We start from the raw sequence: 24,572 nt of genomic DNA, 5'->3' as shown, positions 1-24,572 counted from the left end.
ACTAGAGAGAGAGCAAGGAGGATAGGACAGGAAAGGATCACTGGACTTGGCTGCTGCTGCGAGTTCATCAGTGATTTTCATGGAAGTAATTTCAGTAGAGAGATGGGAATAGAAAGCAGATGAAATGAAAAGTGAAAGAGGGTGATAAGTGGGGCAGAGAATAACTACTCTTACAAGTAGCTTGGCAGTGAAGAGACAGAGGAAATAGATATGGCAGTAACTAAAGGAAGATGGGGGCAAGGAAGGAGCTTTAAAATAGAGACTTGAGCATGTTTATATTCTATAGGGAAAGAGCCAGGCGGGGGGAGAGGTTGAAGAATACAGAAGAGGAGAGATCACTGAAGGGGCACCAGGCCATGATCTGTCTTCCCAAGAGCCTGCCTCTGCCTGGCCCTGTCTTGTTACCCAGAATGACCATCTTTCCCTGGCAGGGAAATAGACAGGAATGAGGAGTCTGGGGGAGTGAGGACAAGCAGGCCAGTTCCCAAGTAAGAGAAATCCAGAGGAGAGGAGCCTGAAGGCCAGTAGAATTGCCTTCTGATTGGCTGTTCCTCCAGACAGGCAGCCACAGGACTGCTTTGGGATTTCTAGTCATGGTAAGGGAACATGATAATCCACTCGAGATGGTAACTGAAGACTCAACACTTCTCCCTTCTCTTACTCCTAATGACCTCTCACCCAAACGGATAGAGGAAAAGCTGAACCATAACATTCCTTTGCAGTTCTCCTCTGGTTTGAAAGTAAAATCAGACCACTCCTTATTTTTAACATTCTCAGCAAGTCGTAGACAAATGTTTCTGACATCTCCAGGAGAATGCATCTCTCAGCACATCCTGGGATCTCCTCCATTATCGAAGCAGAGTCCCCATAATTAGTGGACTCCCATGGTTTCAAAGGCATCTTCTGCAAATTGAAGATGAGCTAGGACAGGTGAACACTTTTACTTCAAATGACTTCCGGCGTCCTGAGATGTAAGACCAGTCAGAACCCAGACGCAGCCCTTCCTCATTTTAGTCTCTCCAGAATTTTTCCCTGAAACCCTTAGCAACCAGTATTCCATTCCAGAGCCTCTGCCTCTACACAGAAACTGCAGCCTCCTGGGTAGCCTGTGTGCTGTTCACACTTGACAGCAGCTTCTCTGAGAAACAAAACTGCCACTTTGATTCACCGGAAGGCTCCCTGGAAACCTGAAAAGGGTCGAAGGAGGCATTGTACTGTAGCCATGGGTTCCTGTGTACTGCCACACTACCCTTTGGGTTTATTGGCGTTTCTGTCTTCCAAAGCCCAGGACACAGTTTATCCCTCCTCTGCAGCTGGTGTGCATAAGCAGCCATACCCTTTTGGTTTTAATGAGGTTACTGTTGCAACTCCCTGGAGGACATAGAGTGCTACTGACATATATTGTGACAGGGTCAGAATCTCTTGGCATGATCTTGAGGATTTCCTCATGCTTTGCCTGCCTTGATACCTCTCATTAGCTCCTTCTCTAAGTCTCCTTGAGATAGTTCCAGAAGCCTTTGTGCTATGACCTGTGTTCCTAAGGGCATGCGTCTGCCTGGCCCTGTCGTGTTACCCAGAATGTTCATCATTTCTCTGCAATAGTCAGGGAGGAGTCTGGAGGAGTGAGGACAAGTAGGCCAGTTCACAGGTGAGAAGTCTGTGGAGGGCAGAGGGCAGTGTGTCCCATTTCTAATCCCTGTTCCCCCTCACCCAGATTATGCTGCTGATGAGAGCTGTGCACCCCGAGGGTACCTGGCAGCCACAATGCAGTTTGTCCCTGGCCATTTCTCCTGTGACGTTGTGTGGGGAACTGTGATCCGAGTCCATTCACGCCTCAAAATGGGGCCCAGCATGGGGGTCTCTCGGGGTATGTGATTGGCATGAGAGGGCAGGTGAGCATGGGAAGAATCTGGAAAAGGCAGTTTCCTGAGCCCATATTATTCCCCCAGCCATCCAGGCCCTGCGCTCTGTGCTCAATGCCTTCTCTGTGGTGAACCGGAAAAACATGTTTGTTTACCAGGAGCGAGCAACGAAAGCTGTGTACTATCTTCGGTATGTGGCCCTTGGAAGGTGAGTAGGGCATGAATTAAGGATGGCATGGGAGGAGGCATGTCCAAAGACATGCTGCTCTTTCCCAGGCTCCTAGAGACATCCTGCAGTGACCGGCCATGGAAAGGGGATGCGCTGCCCCCTTCCCTCGCTCTGTCCCGAAGCCAAGAGCCCATCTACTCTGAGGAAGTCTCGGCATGTATCACTCCCACTCCCTGATGCCCCTGTGTGCCCCTTGCCCTTTGCTCTCTGGAGCCGGGGCCCTGACCACAGTTTTCCTTGTAGGGTCCTCGTTCTCCCTTAGACATGGCCTCCAGCCGCAGTTCAGATGCTGCTCGTCCTGTGGGCCAAGTGGACAGACATATCCAGCTGCTGGTCCATGGTGTTGGGCAGGCAGGTAAGGTCTGAGGAGGGGGCAGGGGAGTGGCCACATCAGGCTCCAGAACCCTCTGGGACTTCTCTTAGAACCTTGCAAGCATTACACTAGAAGTTATGTAACAGTCTCAGCCCAAGACCTGGCACATGTTAAGTGAGCCATAAATATTAGCTGGAGGCTCCAGACCCTCTGGGACTTCTCTTAGAACCTCCTATTACTCTGTCCTGGGCCCCTCCTCTAGTTCCTGCTGTGCTCGGGGCTTTCCTCAAGCGGGAGCTGCATGGGAAGGGACTGGCTTCTGCCATGTTCAGGGTTAGGACTGCAGTTGATTGAGGCACAGCTTGGGGAAGCGGAGCTGGGGTGGCTGGAGAACTGGTAGTGCCACCGGCTTGATACCAGACTGGGTTCGGGGTGAAGAGGATGGTTATTTGGGATATATTTTGTCCAAGGTGTCCAGTAGGCAACTGGATTTTCCAACTAATATTTATAGCTCAATTAACATGTGCTGGTCTTGGGCTGAGACTATTAAATAACCTCTAGTGTAATTCTTGCAACAAACCTATGAGGGCGATGCTATTATAATTCTCATTTTATGGATGAAGGCACAGAGGTTTTGAGAGTAAAACTCAAGTGTCCACAGTCACATAGCGAGTAGTTTGGCAGAATTGGAACCTAGTGCTGGCTACCTCCAGAGCCAGCACTCCTAACACTGCCTCTAGTATACAGTGTTTGCATATTAGGGCTGCTATGGGGGTAGCTGGATCCTCTACCAGTGTCCCCACCTTCCCACCATGGCTGTGTCAAGGTCCTGAGATCACGGATGAGCTCGTGCGAGTTCTGTGTCGGCGCCTGGATGAGGCCACGCTGGACGTCATCACAGTTATGCTTGTTCGGAACTGCAAGCTGACACCAGCTGATGTGGAGGTCAGCCCCCCTCCAGGCAGCAGCATCCTTCCCAGACTCAGCCACAGGTGCCGGGACAGTCTAGGCTGGAACTTCTGCATTCAGCTCTGCCCTCTTCTTCCCACTCTGCAGTTCATCCAGCCCCCTGGAAGTCTCCCCTCAGAGGTGCTGCATCTGGCCCTACCCACCTCCTGCAGGCCCTGGCTTCCAGCCCTGGCATGGTACCTACGGCAGAACTTGCTCATCTTCCTGCACTCTCCCAAGTACACAGATAGCAACAGCCGGAACCACTTCCAAGTGAGATTGCACTCATCTCTTTCCACACTCGTGCACCCCTGCCGCCTGCCCCACGCACACCCTTACTTACTCTTTTCCTACTGATACCCCTATATGTACTTTTGCCCATGGACCTGGGTACACCCATGCCCCCCCGGGGACCATTATTACCCGCCTGTGTCTTCTCGTGCTCCCATGTCTACCTGCACCACATTCCCCACTGTGGGCACCCATCCCTGAGGGTTTTGTCCATTTGCTTGGTCTTAGTGCTCTGTGGCTGTTCTTTCCCCAGCATCCACTCCCACCACAGGGTGGCCTCCCTGACTTGGACATCTACTTGTATAACAAGCCTGGTGGACAGGGCACTGGGGGCAAAGGTACGGCGTAGGGCACGGGCCTGTGGCACCACCAGGTGAGGGAAAGCCTTTTGTCATCCTATTGCTGAGAGGACCTTTCCCAGGCTTGCAGCTGAGTGGAGGGTCTTGGGAGGGGTGGTCTGCAAGTCTCAGAGCTGAGCCTTCCTATGGATTTCTACCCAGGGGTTGCCTGCATCACTCTAGCCTTTGTGGATGAAGGAGGGGCCCCCTTGTCACTGGCGTTGTGGCCCCCCTCCTCTCCGGGGCCGCCAGACCCACTGCGAGAGGAGGAATTTGAGCAACTGACCCAGGTCATCCGCTGCCCGGTTGTTCTGGACAGTGCTTCAGGTGGGACAGCTTGGTCAGAGGATGAGGTGTTCAGTTATTGCTGTGGGAGGTAAGGGTGGTGAGTACAGTGGGATCTAGGGACACCCTCAAGTGTCCCCGTTCTCCTTCCAGCTCAGAATGGGGCCCCACGGCTTCGACTGGATGTGTGGGAAAAGGGGAACATCAGTATTGTGCAGCTGGAGGAGAAACTCCGAGGAGCAGCTCGCCAGGCCCTGGCCGATGCCATCATCGAGCTTCAGCTGCTGCCAGCTTCACTGTGTACAGAGGACACGCCCACAGGTATGCAAGTCAGGAAGCCCAGAGAATGTCACAGATGCAAGCAGGACAGTGTGGCAGGTGAGGGGAAGCATGACAGAGAACTACTACATCAGAACCACTTATTCACAGTTGTCCGTGAGCTTGTCTGTGCGTCATCCAGGTGCTACACTGGCAGCAGTGAACGGATGCAGCTGCTCACCCACTTAGAGAGGGCTATTGCATCAGAGGCTCACTTCATACAAACACATGCGGCAGCACACTATCAGTTGTATATACTGTCATTCACTGACAGAGTAGGTGGCAAGTCACTGTCATACCACTCTTGAGGTTCAGTTTTCTAGAATGGGGATTGATAATCAGTGATGGGTGTCTGTAATGTCTGATGTCCACAGGAAGTCTCAGGAACGGATCATTGGAAACTAAGAGCTCTGCAGGCCGAGCTAGCACCTTTCCCCCTGCCCCTGTCCCTGGGGAGCCTGTGACTCCACCCAGCAAAGCGGGCCGGCGTAGCTTCTGGGATATGCTGGTAATGGGAGGAAGTGGTGAAGTGGGCATCTGCCTTTCTGCCTGCCTCCTAGCTCCTCCTTCACTCCCTCCTGCCTCCCCGTCCCCCATAGGCCTTGCCACAGTGTCCTTTCACATAAAACTGCTCTGTCCTGCCAGACACCATGGCATGTACCTTTAGTCCCAGCTCCTCAGGAGGATGAAATGGGAGGATTTTGCTTCAGGCCAAGAGTTCAAGGCTGTAGTACATTGTGATCATGCCTGTTAATGCACTCCAGCCTGGGCAACACACAAACACTCTGTCTCAAAAAAAACAAAACAAAAACTGCTCTGTCTTTTGGACTGGAGTTTGTAGAATGTGGCAATTCTCACTGATGTAGAGGGAGCCTTAACTTACTATGTGCCTTCACTTCCATTTGTCGGATCCTCACAACAGCTTGCAAGATAAGTAGAGCTTTTACAGTGACGAAGGTGAGGCTCAGGAAAGTTGAGTAACCTGCCCAAGGCTCCTTAGCCAGCCCCTGGGGAAACCATGGTCTGAACCCAGACCTCTGAATCCTCCTAGCTCACTGCTGTTCCATAGTGCCTCCATCCCAAACCTTTCCTCTTCCTAGTAGCCCTTCCTCATTCACTGCATTGCCCCCAGAGTAAAACAGAATGTGGGGATTTGGGTTCCCCCAAAACAACTGACGACATTGTCCTGGATCGGCCAGAAGACACTCGGGGCCGGAGGCGTCACAAAACCGAGAGTGTTCGGACTCCTGGTGGAGCTGAGCGGGCACCAGGCTCCGATTCTGGAGCCCAGAGACAAAGGTATGTGTGTGGTGATGGTGTACCCTGGGAGGATATGGCTGTGAAGTCACAGATGGGCCTTGGTCTGTATAAACAAAGAAGTGTCATGTATGGACATGAGGCTCTTACTCCCACTGTCTTCAGACGCCGGACAACACAGCTAGAAGAGGGTGAGGTGGGGACCCTTCATCCTGTGTTTGCCCGTGTTGCTCAGCGCTGGATGGAGTTTATGGTTCAGATTGGTGAGACCCCAGCCTCCCCTCCCATCCCCCAACCCCAGCCTGGCCTCCATCCTGCAGCTCCACAGTGACTCCTCTGCCTCCCAGGTTGTGCCTCAGTGTCCAGAAGCTCCGCCCACATGGTGTCCCGGTTCCTCCTTCCATCCATCCTGTCTGAGTTCACCACACTGGTCACCTCAATGGCTGGAGACACCAGTGTCCGCATCTTTGAGCAGCATTTGTGAGTGTAGATCCTATAGAATTGAAGGGAACTACCCTAGACTTCCTAAAAGCTGAGCCTATAGGAAGCCAAACCTGAGGAAGTTGAGCTAGGAGAGGTGGAAACGAGGCCCAGGGAGGTGAAGGCTAGGCCAGGGAGTGGTGTCATGGATGGCCTTTCTGTCTGTCCTCCCTTTCAATAGGGGTTCAGAGCCAGAGATCTTCAGCCCTTGTTCCCCTGGGCAACTGGGCCCCTCTGCCCGCCCTGCAGCTGAGCGGCGTCTGCTGCTTCTGGGAAGGAACTTCTTGCAGTGGAGGAGACCAACACAGCAGGGTGAGGGCATGGCCGTGGGGGCAGGTAGGCTAAGAGTAACTGGTGGGGTCTCCAACCTTGCAGAGGGGAGGGTGGGATCAAGGGGGATCTGTTCCCAGGCCCCTATTGTGCCCCTCCCCTACCCTGTAGCTGCCAAAGCCATGCAGCGCTTCGAGCCAGGAGGTGATGGGAACTCAGGGCGAAATGCTCCCCGGCAGAGGCTCTTGCTACTAGAGGTGGTGGACAAGAAGGTAAATATGGGGCCAGGGACTGGGTGGGAAGAGGGGTTCCATGATCTCACTGACCCTGACCCCTGACCTCCAGCTACAGCTGCTGACCTACAACTGGGCTCCAGACCTGGGGGCAGCATTGGGCCGAGCGCTGGTTCGCCTGGTGCAGTGGCAGAATGCACGAGCACATCTCATCTTCTGCCTACTCAGCCAGAAGCTTGGACTCTTCCATCATTATGGCCAGTTGGACTTCCCCGTGCGAGATGAAAAGGTGCCTGCTGCTCTGGCTCTTCCTATAGTTTTGGCTACTGAGGGGTCAGTTAAAGGAAAAACCATCTCAGAAGCTGGAAAGATGGGACAGACTGAGGGCAGAGGTAGTGGGGAGGGAGAGTCTGAGAGAGGAAGCCCTGGGATGGGAGAGAGGGTCCGAGGGCAAAGGCTATGAACCCATTGCAATGCTCCATCTCTCAGGAGCCAAACCCATTCCTGCTGCCGACCATGGAAGTGGAGACCCTCATCCGGAGTGCAAGTCCCCCTCTGAGCCGTGAGCAGGGCCGGCTGAGTGGGTCCTCTCGTGGTGGGGGTCCTCTTCCCCTGGACACATTCCCCTTTGACGAGGCCCTAAGGGATATCACGGCTGCCCGCCCCAGCTCCATACTTGGTCCTGTGCCCAGACCTCCTGATCCTGTCACCTACCATGGACAACAGTTCCTAGAGATCAAGATGGCAGAGCGCAGAGGTGAGGATACTGGGCCAGGCAGCGGGGACAGGAAATCTGTGCAGTCTGGGAGGAAGGGGGTAACAATGCCTGGGGCTACTACTAATGCCTTCAACCCTCAGAGCTGGAGCGTCAGATGAAGATGGAAAACCTGTTTGTAACCTGGCAGCAGCGTTCCACCCCAGCCACCATGCCCATCAGTGTGAGTGACCCCAGCTTGCATCTTCCTCGAGGATCTGTGATCCTGCCCCGTCACTGCTCCATGCTCACTGCCCTGTTTCCCCAGGCTGGAGAGCTGGAGACCCTGAAGCAGTCATCCCGCCTGGTGCATTACTGTGCAACAGCCATGCTCTTTGACCCAGCTGCCTGGCTGCATGGGCCCCCAGAGACCTCTGGACCCCCTGACGGGCAGGTGAGGCTGACTCCCAGACTTCTAGCAGACCTTTGCTTACCCCACAGTGACCCCCCTCCTCCATCCCCAGCAGGATGGCTGATAGTGGGGAGAGTCTTCCCTGATCTTTACTCTCACAGCGGCGCCATCGCCCGGAGTCAGGGTCTGGGAGCCGAGAGGCCCCCACAAGCTGTGAATCCCTGGATGTGTCGCCCCCGGGAGCCCGTGAGGAGCCTTGGCTGAAGGAGCTGAGCTTGGCTTTCCTGCAGCAATATGTGCAGTATCTGCAGAGCATAGGTTTTGTGTTGGTGCCACTGCGGCCCCCCTCACCCGCCCGCAGGTAAGCCCGTCCCTGTTTTCCCTTCTGTCTTCTCCTCCTGCACTGCAAGTGAGGCCCCACAGGCCCTTCCTCTCTTTACAAAGTCCTATGTTGACAATTTGGGCTGGGCCTTGCATGTTCATCCCACCAGGCTCACATACATGTGAGGGTCTTGGATACTTTCACACAGCCCTCATGTGTGTCCTGCAGACCTTGTATGCTTTGTGGAACTCATGACACTCGTACACAACTGTATCCATTCTCACAAAGCTCATGTCCACACACATCTTGTACACTTACACGCTTGCATACATCCCCACATGTGAATTTTTTTTGGAGATGGAATCTCGCTCTGTCACCTAGGCTGGAGTGCAGTGGTGCGATCTCGGCTCACTGCAACCTCCATCTCCTGGGTTCGAGCAATTCTTGTGCCTCAGTCTCCCAAGTAGCTGGGATTACAGGTTAATCCCTGGCTAATTTTTTGTATTTTAGTAGAGATGGGGTATTACCATGTTGCCTAGGCTGGTCTTGAACTCCTCAACTCAGGCAGTCCACCCACCTCAGCCTCCCAGAGTGCTAGAATTATAGGTGTGAGCCATCACGCCCGGCCTGCCCATGTGAATCTTGTACATGCTCCTAAGCCTCTGGATCTAGGCCTTAATGATTCCTGTCCTCATCATCCCACTGACCTCTCCTGAGATTTGATGTGGTTCTCGGCCCAGGGAAGTCCTTTTCTCACCAAGGACCTCTGTGCTAGGCCTACTGGCATCACTGTCCTTGGCCTCTTCTCGGTCATGTTCACCCACTGGCCAGTACTGACAGGTCTGAGTCTTGGGAAGTAGGCAGCCTGTCTGTTGCCACCTCCATCTCCCCTGACCTCAGGGACAACTCTGCAGCCACCTTTTCATCTACCGTCAAATCTCAGATTCCCGTGTTTGTGGCCCCTGCTCTATGTTCCTCTCCAGATTCTGTGTTCTCTGCCCTTTGCCAGTGGCTGTATGCGAAAAATGAGCTGTTCACCTTACACACAGCTACTTTCGTATCTCCAGATTTGTGAGTTTATCAAGGCATGTCCTCCCTCCTCTGTTTTCAGTTAGAACCTTTTCAAGCCAGTAGTCCAGAAATGCCAGTTCCAACTCTCTCTTGTTTCTGTGACCAGCTCTCCACTCCCCAGGTTTTCCTCTCTTCCAGGCATTAGGAAGAGAAGGCGTGCCTGCCCCTCCTGTGATCCCATCTCAGAGGCCAGGCTGGCCCCTCCTACCCTGGGGAGGAGCTGCCCAGCTTGCTACCTTGACAGCCAGTTCCCAGCTCTAGGAGCTTCTCTAAAGGACTTTAGTTTGCACACTTGCCATCAGTTATGCTCTTCCCCCCAAATCTGAATTCCTTTAGACACTGGGTTAAAAAAAAAAATGTTTCTACAGCAAAATTTAAAGCCAGGCCTTCCCTTCCCACCAATCTTTAACAATCACCGATCACTAAGTCTTGTCCCAGTTTCCTTGAGGTTTAAGTGGGACATTTTTTCCACCAGAGGTTTTGACCACCAGCAAGAATTCTGGCAGTTTATAGCCCCTTGGCGTGAGTGGGTCCCCCCAACCCCTTCTGTTCTGTCCCTTCTTCCCAGTCCCTTCCCTGCTTCCCTTCTCCCCTATCCTCTGCACTAAACTGTGACGAGCAGTAGGCCTCTGAAAGCCTGGAACTGCCATCCCCCAATCAAAAGACAGCAGCTTTGCCCTCTCAGAGGAAAGTACCTAAGCAGGCATCAAGCATCTCCTTGAATTTTCCTAATCAAATTGTAGACAGGCATCACCCTCCCCCTTCTCTTGCCTGCCCAGCACGCACCCTCTCAGTAGCAGAGAGGCTTAGTCTCCACCTCCCCACTGAGCACTGTTTTTGCCTCCCTTAAAGCAGCAGCTGCTATGGAGAGAGCCCAGCCTTGCAGTCTAGACCTGGACTCCAGGCCCAGCCTTGCCACTCACAGTGGCACCTTTGTGGGCCTGTTTCCTCCCTTGCAAAATGATTCCATATAAAACGGATTCTGGATCTGATCACCATGACTGCATGCCACTAGCCCGCCTCGTCCTCTTATCCCTCCTTTTCTACAGCACCAGCCGGCCACGGGCCATGGCTGTCCTTGGAACAGAGGGTCGAGGCTCCTTCTCCTGCCCTAAAACCAAGACTGATGGGAGCCCCAAGGTAACTTGTCATGTAATGGTAAAGTTGCTGATGCTGAATTACTTTCCCACAGCCTGAGGTCATTGACCCTGAGTGATGTACCGAGGTCACTGATCCCAGACTGACACCATTAAAGTCAGGGTCCAGGGGACTTCCACCCTACTGATTCGAGGCTGGTGAGCCCCCAAACCTTTCCCCCTTTTTCCTTTCTTCAGAGCACTAGCTCTCCAGTAACCACCTACCACCTGCAGCGGGCACTGCCTGGGGGCATCATCCTCATGGAACTGGCATTCCAGGTAAGCAGGAGGAGCACTGAGTGGAGACAACCAGACCCACCTGTCTCTCACCTTCCTGATCTCATCTTCACCTTCCCTCCAGGGCTGTTACTTCTGTGTCAAACAGTTTGCCCTGGAATGTTCCCGAATCCCAATGGGGCAGGCTGTCAACTCACAGGTATGTGGATGAGCTGCGGGCACAGTCAGTGCACCCCAGTGTGCTGTGGGCAGCATGGCTCCATGTCCCATTTGCTGGGCAGTAGAGTAATGCAGTGGGCGGGCTGCCCCAGTGACTGATCCACTGCTATGGCCTGGCTAGGTCAGTGCTCATTCTGGTGCCGTGACTGCACTCACTACCAGGCTGACCCCATCGGTCATCCAAAGCGTGTTCAGCTGTAGCCCTGAGGCAGCACAGTGCCTGGTCTGGCCTGTAGTCATCTAGAGTCTGTGGCAGACCCTGGTGGAATCTGGGATAGAGCAAAATGGCCCAGTTTCTGACAATGGCCCTAGTTTCATGGAAATAGTTAAAATACAGTATGAAAAAGGGAGGCTAGAATGGGGAGGCCTTCCCACAGAAATCATTCTGGCAGAGGGCGTTCCACTGGGCCACAGCAGCAGGGGAAATCTTGCGCTTCTTCCCACGGAAGGAGGAAAATGTGTATTGGGCAGCCAGTGCAGCCACACCTTAACCCTGTCTCCTGCTGCTGCCTCCCCAGCTGTCCATGCTGTTCACAGAGGAGTGTGACAAGGTGCGGGACCTGATGCACGTGCACTCGTTCAGCTATGACTTCCATCTGCGCCTCGTGCACCAGCACGTGCTAGGCGCCCACCTGGTGCTGCGGCACGGCTACCACCTCACCACCTTCCTGCGACACTTCCTGGCCCACCACCCTGACGGACCCCACTTCGGCCGCAATCACATTTACCAGGGTCAGTGCCCAAGGACAAGCCAGTGAACCCAAAAAAGAACAGGCCACAGGTGCCTCCAGGTCAGGGCTGGTGGGACCACCTCCCTGGACAAGTGGTCCCATGTTGTTAATCATCTCATGTCACACATACCATGTCCCCATGTTTCTGTCCTGTGTCTGTTTCTTACCAGAATTTGGACCCCATGTCACATGTCCCCTGCTCACTTTTGTCCCGTCTCAGTGTTCCACAGGAATGCAGGAGCTCCTAAGGAAAGCAGACCCACTCTGTCTGCCAGTCAGAGCCTTAAAGACTCCCATCCCTGTGCCCCACCAGATCAGTGTGTCTCTCCTAGGCTTAGTGTCTGCTGTCTCCTGTTACTTACCCCTCAGGGACATTGGAGCTCCCCACACCACTCATTGCTGCCCACCAGCTGTACAACTACGTGGCTGACCATGCCAGCTCTTACCACATGAAGCCATTGCGAATGGCGCGGCCAGGGGGCCCAGAACACAATGAGTATGCCCTGGTGTCGGCATGGCATAGGTAAAAGGCTGGGAGGGGCATCCAGCATGCACACTGCAGGAGCTGGGGTTGGGACATACTTGCAGTAGGGAGATCAGTGTTTTCTTGGGCAGGGGTGAGGTCTGTTTCATTAGAACCCCAGAGTTGACATCTCCCCAACCTGTCCTGCACAGCTCTGGCTCCTACCTGGACTCTGAGGGACTTCGCCACCAGGATGACTTTGATGTGTCTCTGCTTGTCTGTCACTGTGCTGCACCCTTTGAGGAGCAAGGAGAGGCTGAGCGGCACGTTCTGCGGTCAGCAGATCCCCTACCTTGAACATGCCCATTTCCCAGCCTGCCCCACCCTGCCCTGTGTGTGTCTTGCTATAACCGCCACTCTCCTGCCCTGCTCCCCACCCCAGGCTACAGTTCTTCGTGGTGCTCACCAGCCAGCGAGAGCTCTTCCCCAGGCTCACTGCTGACATGCGCCGCTTCCGGAAGCCACCCAGACTGCCCCCTGAGCCAGAGGCTCCTGGGAGTTCAGCTGGCAGCCCTGGGGAGGCCTCAGGGCTTGTTCTAGTGCCTGGACCAGCTCCTCTGTTCCCACCACTGGCTGCAGAGGTGGGCATGGCACGAGCACGGCTGGCTCAGCTGGTGCGGCTGGCTGGAGGGCACTGCCGTCGGGACACCCTTTGGAAGCGCCTCTTCTTGCTGGAGCCACCAGGGCCTGATCGACTGCGGCTCGGGGGGCGCCTGGCCCTGGCAGAGCTGGAGGAACTCCTAGAAGCAGTCCATGCCAAATCCATTGGGGACATTGACCCCCAGCTGGTAAGGAACTGTGGGCTCCCGAAAGAGCTGGGATAGGTGCCAGGAATTCCACTGGCAGCCAGGGCAGAGGGCACACGAATCTGAGGTGACTGGCACAGAAGACTCAGGCCTGTGGCTCCTCCCCCAGGACTGCTTCCTATCCATGACGGTCTCCTGGTACCAGAGCCTGATCAAAGTTCTCCTAAGCCGCTTCCCCCAGAGCTGTCGCCATTTCCAAAGCCCAGACTTGGGAACTCAGTACCTGGTAAGTCCCCTTGAGCTTCCTCTGAAAAGGGAAACACAGCAGAAATCCTCACCAAATAGATGCACCCCTCAGCCTGACCAAACAAGCTCTGCTCTGGAGGGAGCCCTAGACAGAATGGGACTACACAGATACATGTAAAACCCTTCCAGTACTGGGCGTCGAGCTACAGCATGTGATTCTCTGAGCAGCTCTGCCCTCAAAGACTCACCAAGAATACAAGCCTTGGCTTGAGATCCTGAGGGCCAGGCTCTGGCACTGACAACCCAAGGAGCTCTCAGAACTTCGTCAGTAGGCTGGAGCCCCAGAAAGGACCCCTTGGGCTTTGAAGCCTTGTTACTCAAAGTGTGGTCCACAGACCAGCAGCCGCAGCACCTGGGAGCTTGCTGAAATGCAGGCTCTCTGGCCACATTTCAGACTGCTGATTCGGGATCTGCAGGTTGACAGTCTCCCCAGGTGATTCGTGTGCACACTGAGGCATGAAAGCACTGCTGTAAAGGACAGGTAGAGAGAGCTGTCGTGGTGGACACGAGCATGGGGCATTAAGGAGCCCGCAGAGATGGGCCCGGCCAGAGCTGAGGTTCAAGAGAGGAGGCAATACAAGAGAAGACTTCAAGTGAGAAAGTAGGAGGTGGAGCCAGGTGAGGGGTCCTGCAGCACAGTGCTTGTGCAGAGGATTCATTTCAGGGTGCAGGAAGGGTCTCCCAGAGAAGTCGAGGTCAGTTAGGATGAGGCTGCAGTAGTGTCGGCGGTTGTGAATAGAGGGGGGTGCCCCTGCGGGTGATGGGAAGGCTGGAGCAGGAGTGGGTTTTGGGGAAGGGTGACTAGCCCAGCTTGGGGCAAGCTGAGTCTGGGGTCCATAAGGCCCTTCACTGTCTGCAAGGTCTGTGGGCATCAGAGATTTGAGCTCAGGAGAGTCCTAGGCAGCAGCTCTGTGAACAGGCGGTAACTGAAGCCTTGGGAGAGCAAATCATCCCGGGGTGGATCACCAAGCAGAGCGTTAGGGAGCAGGCGACATAAGGGGACGACAGGACAATCCCAGGGGTGGTCAGAGAGGAGTCCCAGGACAGGAGGCAAGGAGGTTGTGCCAGGGGTACAGCACTCTCCGTTGATTGGCTTCAGTGTGCCAGGCTCTGTGTGGGGCCTCCAGGATCAACTGTTACCCCTCATTCTGACGCAGCTCAGACAGGCTGACCGGCAAGCCAGCGAGGATGAGGACTGAGGCTCAATTTGGAGACGTGGTCCTATGTGACCTCAGGGTGCAGGCGGGGTGAGGTGTGGAGATGGAAGTAGGCCTCTCCTCATCCTCCCTTCACCTCAGGATGCCCTGTGGGAGGGTCTGTAGGGTCTGTGTCACCTCAGGGGCGACAGACCTCAGGCCCCTCCTCATCTTTCACTGCAGGTTGTGCTGAATCAGAAGTTCACTGACTGCTTTGTGCTCGTGTTTCTGGACTCCCACTTAGGAAAGACGGTGAGAACGAGTGGGGGGCTTTGTGTCAGCCTCATGGGAGGCCGTACCCCAAATGCTCCACCTCGGAGCCTGCTGAGGTTGGGGTGCCCACCCTGAGCCCTGCCTCCTGTCCCAACCCATGCCCTCCTCTCACCAGTGCACCCCCACTGTGTTCCCCAGTCTCTGACAGTGGTTTTCCGAGAGCCCTTCCCAGTACAGCCCCAGGACAGCGAGAGCCCCCCTGCCCAACTGGTCTCCACCTACCACCACCTGGAGTCTGTCATCAACACAGCCTGTTTCACCCTCTGGACCCGCCTCCTCTGAGGGAGTGGACTGGACCACTGAATGTCACTGTTCCTTGAATCATGGGCCTACAAGATTGCCTGCCAGAGGCAGGACTGACCAGCCCTTCTGGGCCCCAGGGCAAGCCAGACACTGAGTGACACCAAAGGCTTTGTAACTATGTCTTGGGGGTCTGCTGCCCCAGCCTGGCAGCAGGAACCGCCCTTCCCAAACACCCACAGCTACTGACCCATCCAGGATTCCAGAGGGTCAGGTCAACCCCGAGGACCCCTTGGGCCCTTCTGGGGTACTCCTTTCGGCCCCCCGGTAGAGTCTCGGGAGTTCACACAGGGTGGCAAACACCCCCTAGAGCTCCTCTGCCTGAATCCTGCCCCCTAGCCTTTGATCACTGTCAGCCACCTGTATCCCTTGAGCCCTTGGGTCTTCACTTCCCACTTGGACGTCACTGCTGGACATTCCCATCGAGATGACACCTGGGTTCCAATCCCAGCTCTGCCTTTGAAGCACTTGTGGCCACCGTCAAGTCCCTTTGCTCTCGGACCCTGGGTTTCTCATCCTTTAATGAGAAGGTGGGTTCAGAAGCTCTCCCATCTTCACAGCAACCCTGGCACTGGCTTCTCAATGGGAGGGAAGCAGCAGAGAAACTGAAGTGTTAGACACTATGTGTCCCACCACCCCATAACAGAGACATATGACAATGTTCAGCAGGTCATCTTTAATGCAGAGGAGGAGATGGGATCTCACTCGCGGTCTGGAGGCACGTGGGTGGTGTGCAGGCCCTCACTGGCCAGCCTCTGGGTGGCCCCGCCTATCCCAGTATGAACGTAGCCAACTCAAGCCCTCTACTGTGTCTCCTGCAGGGAGAGGGAGGCCTCGGCACCTCAGCCCACAAGGAGAAAACAGCCCCTGTCCAGGTCCCTCCAGAGCTCCCTTCCCCAGGGCCACACCTCACCTCGAGGCTGATACTCGCAGCCCACAAAGCCTTTGTAGCCTTCATCTTCCAGCAGTTGAAACAGATAGGGGAAGTTCAGCTCTCCGGGGCTGCTGGGCTCCCCTCGGCCTGGGACCTGTGCCACCTGCACATGCCCTGGGGACAGATGTGGACAAATGTGGGGTCCAGGCTCCTGCCAGGGCCTGAAGGACAGATGTGGGGATTGAAAGGGTGGGAGGGCAAAGGAAGGTCCTCTCACCAACAATGGGCAGGAACTCCCGGATGTTTCCTGTCAGGTTCCCATCCATGATCTGCCAGTGGAATATGTCCTAGGGAAGAGGATACTACAGTCCGAGACCACAGGCCCCGCCCTCCTCCTGATCTGCGAAGTACCCCCTTCCACTTACCATTTGTAATTGGAGGTTGGGTCTCCCCACCTTCTGTAAGATGGCTGCCGCTGTAAGAGAAGCCAGGGAGGGGACCGTGAGCCTCAAGAGCACAGGAATCAAAAGGGACAGAAGGAGACACAGGGCTGGGGTCGTACCCTGCTGGGGCGTGTCCAGGAAGTACTGGGGGTCAGTGATGCGGGTGTTGATGGGCTCCAGCAGTCCCACGAGGTCCTCCTAGCAGCATGTCGGGTGCTGTGAATAGAGCTCCTTCCCAGGTTTGTCCCCCATCAGTCAGTCTGGTCAAGGCCCTCACCTGTCCCTCTGACCTAGGCTGGCAGCCTCACGTGCTGTCCCCACTGTGCACCCCCTCCTCCGCACACCCACAGAGACATGTAAGTACATGTGTGTTTCCACCTTTCTCACCTGAGCCAAAACCCCAGCTGCATGCCTCAGGTTCTCCAGAAAAACGGTCTCCATCTCAGCCTTGACTGCTATTCGATCAGCCCCCTGGGGTACTCGGCCCGCCATCAGGTGGATCCTGCGGGGAAGATGGACTGGAGGCCTTGCCTCCCTTGGCTCTCTCTGCACCTCTTCCAGGATTCCCTGACTGTGCCGGCCCTCGTCTGTCTCCCCAGGTCTCCAGTCCATGGCACCTGGGTCACGATGCCCAGGTATCCCAGCACTTTCAGAGACACTTCAGTGACGGCCAAGGGGCAAGCCCTTTCCCAGACACCTCAGCGTCCACCCACCGCCCCCTGCCTCCAGTACTTCCCAAAACCTTTCCTTCCTCAGTCCTTCTCCTCAACCTATAACCTGCTAAATTCTCACCTTTAAAAACTGTCCTGACCTTTGCTTGCCCTTCTCAGGTATTCCAAGCTGCTGTCTCTACTTCCTCTCCTAGCATCTACTTCTTAGCCTCTTGCCATCTGTTTTCTGTCCCCGCCATTGACCAGTAGTGATCCCCTCTTGCCAGTTCCTTCTGAGCCTGTTTGGTCTCTGCAGGATTTGACATTTGAATCAGCCCCACTTTGAGCCGTCCACCTCCTCCCATCATCCCCTGATCTTATCAGCCACATTCAGCTCCAAGCAGACATTCCAGGCCTCCCCACCCCGACAGGCTACATACATGTCCAGCCTCAGGAACGCTGCCAAATACACCAGGCCTCCTCTTGCCACAGCACCCTTGCCAGGAATACTCTACCTCCTGCCCATCAAGCAATGCCCACTCCTTGAAGACAGTCCAAGCATCACTACCTGTAAGCAGCTTTCTCTGATCCAGACAGGGTTAGGTTCCTACCCTGCTCCCACAGCTTCCTGGAATAGGCCTGTCCTCAAATGGATCACTGTATATGTTTACTCTCCTATCTCCCTAGGCAGACTGAGCTCCCAGCATGGGATCCCAGCATGGGGTGAGCATGAAACAGTGGCAAACAGACTGGCATAAGACAGATAAAATACAGAAGGCAATTTACAAAGGACCAGGACCGCAAAGGCAGAGAGAAGCCAGTGGGCTCAGACTTCTGAGCGTCTCAGATCTGGCGTCCTCGACTCCCTGAACCTGCAGCAGGGTCATGGGTCACGGGGGGTGGGGGTGGGGTGGAGCGGGGTACCTGGGACAGTCCAGGGCTTTGGCGTACCGCACGGCCTGCTCCAGTCCCTCTCGGAAGGCCGCCTGTCTCCCGGGGACGGCCCCCAGCCCCATTTCCCCCTTCTCTTGGTCTCCTGCAGAGAGAACGGGCCTCAGCCCCCGGCTCGGGCACTCCCCGGCCCCCTCCCCACAGCCCTCCCGGCCCGCGGCGCACCCGGGGGCGTGTTGATCAGTACAAGCCGCAGACCCGCTTCTCGCGCGGCGCGCGCCAGCCCCTCAGGCGTCTCCGCGTACGGCCAGGCCACCTCGACGGCCTCGAAGCCCGAGCTGCCCGCGGCCCGCAGCCGCGCGGGGAGGCCGGAGAGCTCGGGGAATAGCCAGGACAGATTGGCGGAGAAGCGCAGCGGCGCCATGCCTGGGGAGGTAGGGCCGGGTGGAGTCCGCAGGCTCGGAGGGCGGCGGGCGGCGGGCGGCGGGCGGGGCTCTCCTTGCTGGCCCTGCGAACAAACGTGCACTGTTGGTGGTTAGAAAAGCGAAGTGCTGTAAAAACCCGGGCCTTCACGAAAAGCGCCTTCCATTAGCGAGAGAGGGAGCGCGGGGAGAGGCGAAGGGGCGGAGCGAGGGCGGCCGGAAAAGGAGCAGGGCCTGCGCCGGGAGAAGGTGGGGAGGCCGAGCTCCAGGGCCTGAGAGCCGGGCGCGGGGCAAGAGAGGGCTGGCTGCCCGAGGGCCCGGTTGCAATGAAAAGTCGGCGCACTTTAATACTGAGTCTTTCCTCTGATTATAAAAATGCTATCTGTTCGTTAAGCAACATTTGAAAGCTGTATGACCAAATAAAGAAGTACTTTTATACCGCCAGTTATCTCACCACTAGCCTGTTAGCTTCCCCGTCCAAATTTTAAAATATGCAATTTTTTTCTTTGGAAATTCTGATCATTCGGTATATGCGGTTTTATAGCCCTTTTTCATGGAATATTATTTTGTGAGCATTTGCTCTTGTTTTCCAATAGCCTTCAAAGTCAGTGCCTTCGCTGCTCATTGTGGCACACCTAAGCAGCAAGTCATTGTACTTTGTGGTTGGATATCGTGTGTGCGCGCTCGCGCTGCAAGCGCACTTTCAGGCACTTCCTAGTCCCTATCTCTGACTCTTTTCCGAGTCTTTTTCTAGAGATTTCCATCACAGTGTTTGCTCGTTCACGCCGCTCGTCTTTTGCAAGGGAAACCGCCCCATTGAGCAGCTATGGGTGAGCTGTCCCTTCTTAGCCTTAGCCTCAGCTGATTGGACCAGGAAGGTCATCTGATCCCAGGGCAGCCAATCCATAGACTGGCCAAAGACCTCTTACTGGCGTCGTTTGGAAAGATAATCTAACCAATCAAGAGTTCAAACAAGGAAATGCTGAGAGTCAACAGGTGGTGTTGCCAGGGGGTGACTGGGCTGTAGAAACGAAATAAGACAGTCCTATGGTAAAGAAAAGCTAGAGCGGAAAGGAGGGGAACCAAGTCCTGTGAACAGAGGTAGCACACTGAGAAACCCATGCCGTCCCAGGGGTGACCAAACCCATAGCTGCTCCCAGGTCTGTGCACTTAAGGCTGGGGTGCTTAGACTTTCCTGGGTTTCTGTGTCTGTATAGCCTCTTAATGTTTCTTGAGATAATTTGAATGACTTGACTTTCATCTACAATAACCCAACTGATTGGGCAGGTTCTTACGGGTAGAATTACATGGTCAAAAATAGGAACATATTTAAGTTGTTGATATCTTAAATTTCCTTTGAAAAATATAAATTTATATCCCAACAATTCATGAGTAAACGTCATCTTGATCTATCGTCTGTGCTAACTTTGACAGAGAAACTTAAAGTGCAACATTAGAAACCCCCAGCTCCCACTGATTGTTCTGTCAACACTCAACTCCATCTCAAATGAGGCCAACTCAGACACCAGGGATCCAGCCTGATCCCGTGGTGAACCCAAATTCTTGGCAGGTTCCGTTTCTTCAGCTCCGCCTCCAAGAACAGACTGCTGCCAGCTGACACTGATCACATGATTTCTTGCTCATTTGCAGCTGGTTTTACACTAGGACCTTTGCCTTGTCTTGGAACGTGTTTCTTGTCCAATCAAGATCTCACTAAGCTTAACATTGTAATCAATCCCAACTTTACTGTGTTTGCAATCCAAAATTGACAACAAAGGGTAACATCTAGAGGAAGTAATTCCTTTATTACCACCTCACTGTTGATGTCCGAGTATGCAAATTCTATTTATGATGTTGACAGCACCACCATCTGCTGAGCTCTGCGTCAGAAACAAAATGTGTCCAACTCCCAATGGTCCACCCCTTTTTTCCTTGGACATCCCTTAGGGCAGTAAAGATTATGCATAAACTAGATACACGTGACTCACTTTCCCCTTACTTCCTTTACAACACCTTCCACCTTCACATAATATGCCCAAATAAATATATAAGGAGTGCAATGTCCATGAAAATTATTTGCTTTATTCACATTTGACTATGTCTTATCCCACCTTGCAACCCAGGCATGACACTAAGTTATCACAAGTTTTGATTCTTTGCATTTGCCTTTTTTTCTTTTTTTGCTTTATTGTGTTTCACAGGTACGTATTTGACTTTTAACCAAATAATTTGCACAGGTGTGATGTTAAAGTAACAACAACTTGTAAATAGTTGCATGGATAATGGCAAAAACTTCAGTACAGAGTTCAGAGTCTCATTTGATCATTGGATAGCATTTAGCAATGCAGTAAAACATATTACAACTCATGTGAAATGCAAATCAAAACCTCAATGAAATTCTATTTTATGCCTTCCAGATTGGCAAAAATAAAAAAGACATTATCAAATATTGGATAGGATTTGGAACAACTGCTGATAGGAGTGTAAATCAAATATTGGATAGGATTTGGAACAACTGCTGATAGGAGTGTAAATCACTATAACCAAATTGGAAAACAATTTGGCATTGTCTCTTAAAGCTGATATGCCTGTGATCCAACAGTTCCTTTCCCAGGTGTATCCCCTGAAGAAAGTTTTGCACAAGTGTACCAGGAAAAAAGTAAAGTGATGTTCACAGCAGAATTATTTATGTAGCAAAAAGATGGAACTAACCCAAATGTCCATCCATCCATACATAGATGAGTTGTGTAATAGTATAGTCATACCATGTTGTACAAGAGAAAGCTGGTGGCTCAAATGATAAAACTGAGTTTGTTCCTGTGTTAGGACAATATATGAAGAGCTTAGTGAAGTTTGTATGGAACTGAAAAACATCAGTATGAAAGCATCAAGTGGATAAATCTCAGAAACATAATCTCTAGAGGAAGAAGCAAATCACAGAGAAACACCTACAGCGTGATTCCATTGACACAAAGTCAAAGGCAGGGAAAACCAACAGTATCTTGTGTAGGAATATGGACATCTCTGATAAAACAATGAAGAACAAGTGAATAATTATCACAAAATTCAGCATAATGGTGACCACCTCTAGAGGAGGACAGAAGAGGGTAGCATTGGAGCCTTCTCTTACGTTGGATAGCACATTCATGTATGTTAATTTTACTACTCTTCTTTAGAGCTAACATATATTTTATAAATATCATTTTTTATCTGTTTTGTATTTAATAAAAACATATTTTTAAAACCTGTATGCATTACTGCCATCTGTCAGCACATTTGATATTAACATCCTCATTGTGGTATGATTATAATCTCAAGATTTTTCTACAGGTTCAGCTTGTTTGTATTGTTTGTCTGGTTTGAATTATAATGATCACTTTTTAGACTCAACTTGTCACTGCTCAGCATAGTGGTCTTTTATTGTATTATCTGCCCAGAACCTGTGGCAGGTAGCCTGTAAAATGGTCCCCAGTGGGTCAGAGGGAATGGCTCACACCTGTAATCTCAGCACTTTGGGAGGCTGAGGCAGGAGGATAACTTGAGCCCAGGAGTTTGAGACCAGCCTTAGCAACCTGGTGAAACCCCATCTCGACAAAAATATAAAAATTGGCCAGGCGTTGTGGCATGTGTGTGTGTAGTCCCAGCTACTCCAGAGGCTGAGGTGGGAAGATCGCTTGAGTCTGGGGGGTCAAGGCTGCAGTGAGCCATGATTGCACCACTGCACTCCAGCCTGGGTGACAGAGCAAAACCGTGTCACAAGAAATAATAAAATAAAATAAAATAAAATTGATGAACCATTAGCAAGATTAACCAAGAAGAGTGAAAATCCAAATAACCTCACTAAGAAACGAAACAGGAAATATTACAACTGACACCACAGAAATACAGAAGATCATTCAAGGCAACTATGAACATCTTTATGCACATAAACTAGAAAACCTAGAAGAAGTGGATAAATTCCTGGAAAAATACAACCCTCCTAGCTTAAATCAGGAAGAATTAGATACTCTGAACAGACCAATAACAAGCAGCAAGATTGAAATGGTAATTTAAAAATTATCAACAAAATAAAGTCCAGGACCAGACGGATTCACAGCAGAACTCTACCAGACATTCAAAGAATTGGTGCCAATCCTTTTGACACTATTCCACAAGACAGAGAAAGAAGGAACCCTCCCTAATTCATTCTATGAAGGCAGCATCACCCTAATACCAAAACCAGGAAAGGACACAACTAAAAAGGAAAACTACAGACCAATATCCTTGATGAACATAGATGCAAAATCCTTAACAAAATACTAGCTAACTGAATCCAACAGCATATCAAAAAGATAATCCACCACGATCAAGTGGGTTTCATTCCAAGGATGCAGGGATGGTTTAACATGTGTAAGTCAATAAATGTGATACACCACCTGAACAAGAATTAAAAACGAAAATCACATGATCATCTCAATAGATGCAGAAAAAGCATTCAACAAAATCCAGCATCGTTTTATGATTAAAACCCTCAGCAAAATCAGCATAGAAGGGACATACTTTAATGTAATAAAGGCCGTCTGTGACAAACCCACAGCCAACATAATACTGAATGGGGAAAAGTTGAAAGCATTCCCTCTGAGAACGGAAACAAGACAAGGCTGCCCACTCTCACCACTCCTCCTCAACATGGTACTGGAAGTCCGAGCCAGAGCAATCAGACAAGAGAAAGAAATAAAGGGCATCCACATCAGTAAAGAGGAAGTCAAACTGTCCCTGTTTGCTAACAAAGTGATTGTTTATCTTGAAAACCCTAAGGACTCCTCCAGAAAGCTCCTAGAACTGATTAAAGAATTCAGCAAAGTTTCTGGATATAAGATTAATGTACACAAATCAGTAGCTCTTCTATACACCAACAGTGACCAAGCAGAGAATCAAGTCGAGAATCCAACCCCTTTTTACAATAGCTACAAAAAAAAATAAAATACTTAGGAATACACCTAACAAAGGAGTTGAAAGACCTCTACAAGGAAAACTACAAAACACTGCTGAAAGAAATTATAGACAACACAAACAAATGGAAACACATTTCATGCTCATGGATGGGTAGAATCAATATTGTGAAAATGATCATACTGCTGGCTGGGCACAGTGGCTCACGCCTGTAATCCCAACACTTTGGGAGGCCGAGGAGGGCAGATCACTTGAGGTCAGGAGTTCGAGACCAGCCTGGTCAACATGGTGAAACCCCATCTCTACTCAAAATACAAAAATTAGCTGAGCGTGGTGGTGCACGCCTGTAGCCCCAGCTACTAGGGAGGCTGAGGCAGGAGAATAGCTTGAACCTGGGAGGCAGAGGTTGCAGTGAGCCGAGATCATGCCACTGCACTCCAGCCTGGACAGCAGAGCAAGACGGATACTCACATCCAACTGATCTTCGACTAAGCAAATAAAAACATAAAGTGGAGAAAGTACACCCTTTTCAACAAATGGTGCTGGGATAATTGGCTAGCCACATGTAGGAGAATGAAACTGGATCCTCATCTCTCACCTTTTTACAAAAATCAACTCGAGATGGATTAAAGACTTAAACCTAAGACCTGAAACTATAAAAACTCTAGAAGATAACATTGGAAAAACCCTTCTAGACGTTGGCTTAGGCAAGGATTTCATGACCAAGAACCCAAAAGCCAATGCAATAAAAACAAAGATAAATAGCTGGGATCTAATTAAACTAAAGAGCTTTTGCATGGCAAAAAAATTAGCCGGGCGTGGTGGCGGGCGCCTGTAGTCCCAGCTACTCGGAGAGGCTGAGGCAGGAGAATGGCGTGAACCCGGGAGATGGAGCTTGCAGTGAGCTGAGATTGCGCCACTGCACTTCAGCCTGGGTGAGAGAGCGAGACTCCGTCTAAAAAAAAAATAAATAAAATAAAATAAAAGGAACAGTCAGCAGAGTAAACTGACAACCCACAGAGTGGGAGAAAATGTTTACAATATATACATCTGACAAAGGACTAATATCCAGAATCTACAACGAACTCAAACAAATCAGTAAGAAAAAAAAAAAAATCCCATCAAAAAGTAGGCTAAGGACATTAATAGACAATTCTCAAAAGAAGATATACAAATGGCCAACAAACATATGAAAAAATGCTCAACATCACCAATGATCAGGGAAATGCAAGTCAAAACCACAATGTGGTACTACCTTACTCCTGCAAGAATGGCCATAATCAAAACATCAAAAAACAGTAGATGTTGGCATGGATGCGGTGAACAAGGAACACTTCTACACTGCTGGTGGGAATGTAAACTATTACAAC

General features: G+C 51.9%; 2 protein-coding genes across 16 annotated transcripts in view; one reads left to right on the top strand and one right to left on the bottom strand.

The window, feature by feature from the left end:
- SZT2 (SZT2 subunit of KICSTOR complex) overlaps positions 1-15,655 on the top strand; it is a 62,995-nt gene extending 47,340 nt beyond the window's left edge. For 5 of the 15 annotated variants that reach the window (XM_063627579.1, XM_063627571.1, XM_063627573.1 and 2 more), the window contains 30 exons: positions 1,715-1,867; positions 1,950-2,070; positions 2,139-2,244; positions 2,335-2,446; positions 3,231-3,349; positions 3,461-3,625; positions 3,897-3,981; positions 4,144-4,308; positions 4,420-4,587; positions 4,959-5,092; positions 5,717-5,883; positions 6,007-6,104; positions 6,189-6,321; positions 6,503-6,657; positions 6,763-6,863; positions 6,937-7,113; positions 7,314-7,581; positions 7,683-7,762; positions 7,847-7,972; positions 8,092-8,291; positions 10,373-10,463; positions 10,658-10,738; positions 10,821-10,895; positions 11,434-11,647; positions 12,016-12,169; positions 12,322-12,444; positions 12,552-12,957; positions 13,085-13,201; positions 14,601-14,669; positions 14,829-15,655. In XM_063627579.1, coding sequence (XP_063483649.1) covers positions 1,715-1,867; positions 1,950-2,070; positions 2,139-2,244; positions 2,335-2,446; positions 3,231-3,349; positions 3,461-3,625; positions 3,897-3,981; positions 4,144-4,308; positions 4,420-4,587; positions 4,959-5,092; positions 5,717-5,883; positions 6,007-6,104; positions 6,189-6,321; positions 6,503-6,657; positions 6,763-6,863; positions 6,937-7,113; positions 7,314-7,581; positions 7,683-7,762; positions 7,847-7,972; positions 8,092-8,291; positions 10,373-10,463; positions 10,658-10,738; positions 10,821-10,895; positions 11,434-11,647; positions 12,016-12,169; positions 12,322-12,444; positions 12,552-12,957; positions 13,085-13,201; positions 14,601-14,669; positions 14,829-14,972 — 4,307 coding nt within the window. In that variant the 3' untranslated portion in view covers positions 14,973-15,655. The other 10 variants (XM_055255511.2, XM_055255510.2, XM_063627578.1 and 7 more) reach the window with 6 other exon arrangements.
- On the bottom strand, positions 15,652-18,562 carry HYI (hydroxypyruvate isomerase (putative)). The gene is made up of 8 exons (XM_055255523.2): positions 18,074-18,562; positions 17,882-17,993; positions 16,695-16,809; positions 16,427-16,505; positions 16,290-16,339; positions 16,142-16,211; positions 15,904-16,038; positions 15,652-15,805 (listed from the first exon to the last, which is right to left on the bottom strand). The coding sequence occupies exons 1-8, from the start codon at positions 18,270-18,272 to the stop codon at positions 15,732-15,734; spliced, it is 834 nt and encodes a 277-aa protein (XP_055111498.1). The 5' UTR covers positions 18,273-18,562; the 3' UTR covers positions 15,652-15,731.
- Positions 18,563-24,572: the final 6,010 nt, after the last annotated feature.

This window comes from Symphalangus syndactylus, chromosome 12 (assembly GCF_028878055.3).
Source record: "Symphalangus syndactylus isolate Jambi chromosome 12, NHGRI_mSymSyn1-v2.1_pri, whole genome shotgun sequence".
NCBI classification, from domain to species: Eukaryota; Metazoa; Chordata; class Mammalia; order Primates; family Hylobatidae; genus Symphalangus; species Symphalangus syndactylus.
The sequence above is the reverse complement of the archived record's forward strand: the minus strand, read 5'-3'. Positions and strand labels throughout refer to the sequence as shown.